Source organism: Amblyomma americanum, chromosome 9 (assembly GCF_052857255.1).
Source record: "Amblyomma americanum isolate KBUSLIRL-KWMA chromosome 9, ASM5285725v1, whole genome shotgun sequence".
NCBI classification, from domain to species: domain Eukaryota; kingdom Metazoa; phylum Arthropoda; class Arachnida; order Ixodida; family Ixodidae; genus Amblyomma; species Amblyomma americanum.
Window position 1 is genome coordinate 125,805,391 of NC_135505.1, and position 1,553 is coordinate 125,806,943.

At 47.0% G+C, this 1,553-nt stretch overlaps 1 protein-coding gene across 1 annotated transcript; it reads right to left on the reverse strand.

The window, feature by feature from the left end:
• Nucleotides 1–583: 583 nt before the first annotated feature.
• On the reverse strand, nt 584–1,324 carry LOC144103656 (uncharacterized). Its single transcript, XM_077636318.1, has one exon. The coding sequence runs from the start codon at nt 1,322–1,324 to the stop codon at nt 584–586; it is 741 nt and encodes a 246-aa protein (XP_077492444.1).
• Nucleotides 1,325–1,553: the final 229 nt, after the last annotated feature.

The following is a 1,553-nucleotide window of genomic DNA, read 5'->3' on the forward strand; positions in this document are numbered from 1 at the left end:
CTTGGTGCACTCTCCGCAGTGTTGAGGGGTGCTTGAAAGAACGGTGTCTGAAGAAAGGTCATCATGTTCCATGAGCCGAACGTTCAAGCGTCGCCCGCTTTGTCCAATATACACTTTATGCATAATAGCGGTACCTCATACACAACCCCGAAAACACAACCCAAAAATGGGGAGCGGTGACGCACTGTGCACACGAACGGGCTGACGTTACGCCGCCTATATACTCTACTTTTTGTCATGGCACAAAGGCGTTGCACTTTAAACGGTGCTGTGCATACGGCGTCCACTTCAAACCTCCTCCCAACATTCCTAAGGTTGTGTGACATGCGATAGACATACGGAATTGCCACGGTTTTCTTATTTTTCTTTTGTTCTCCCTCCTCACCGTTCTTAGTGTTCCCAGAACGGCCAGCCTTTACCGTGAAGAGGAACTTTTCACACGCTTTTGAAATAACCGAGTCTGTAAACCCTGCGGCTGCAAGCCTTTGTATTTGAAAGAACACACTTTCTGGGATGCTATGCACACAGGACTTGTCAAGTGAAGTGCGGACCGTAAACACGAGCGAGCGATACTAATCTTGACCTACTTCAAGTGCCCTGAAGAAAAGTTCAATATCAGTTTCTTGGACCTAGGTTTGTTCACCCAACACACATGTCCCTCCTTGAACCTGAGCCTGAGGTCGAGAAACTGGAGCTCGTCGTTCACAGGTACTTCTAATGTGAACTTAAAGCCCATGGCATTCTCTTTAAACACCTTCAAGACGTCGACAGTACGCCTCGCCTGTCCATCCTTTTCAACCAGTACATGGAAATCGTCCACATACCTGCAAATCCGTAATGTCAGACCCTTAAGGCTACGGGATATGGCCTCATACACTTTTCTAAGGAAAATGTTGCTGAGAACCGGAGCTACACGGGACCCAATGCGTACGCCCTGTTTCTGAAGGAAGATTTTATCTCGCCATCCCATAAACGTCGTATTTAGGTAGGAAGAAAGCAGCTCCAAGAAGCTCTCAACCGCAATCCCACTTCCACCTATAAATTGCACTTCGTCGTTCTGTTGGGTGATACACTCCTTTACTGCAACCATGAGTTTGTCATGGGGAAGGGCGTAGTACGAATCCTCTACATCAATACTAATCCCAAGACACGTTCCTGGGTTGCTATTCAGAAAGTGCTGCACAACTGTTCCCGAGTTCCGGACCACAAAAGGGTCGGCAACTCTTAACTGGTCAAGTTGCTTTTGTAAAAACCCAGACACAGCGTGTTGCCAGGTGTTACGCTCGGAAATTATGGTGCGAAAAGGAATGTCCGGTTTATGCATTTTGGCAGCAAAAACACCTCTAGTAGTTACAGGTTAGCCTTTTTAACACCCGTTGCGAGCTTCGCAAGGTTCATCCTGGATAATAGTTCCACTACACTGCCCTTTAATTTATCGCACTTGACTGTAACCTGCTTAAAATTCTTATCAAGGGCAACCCGTGCCTTCTCCGAGTACGCATTCTCCGGCATTACTACGAAAAACACCTCTTTATCGAATACGACTAGGCGTA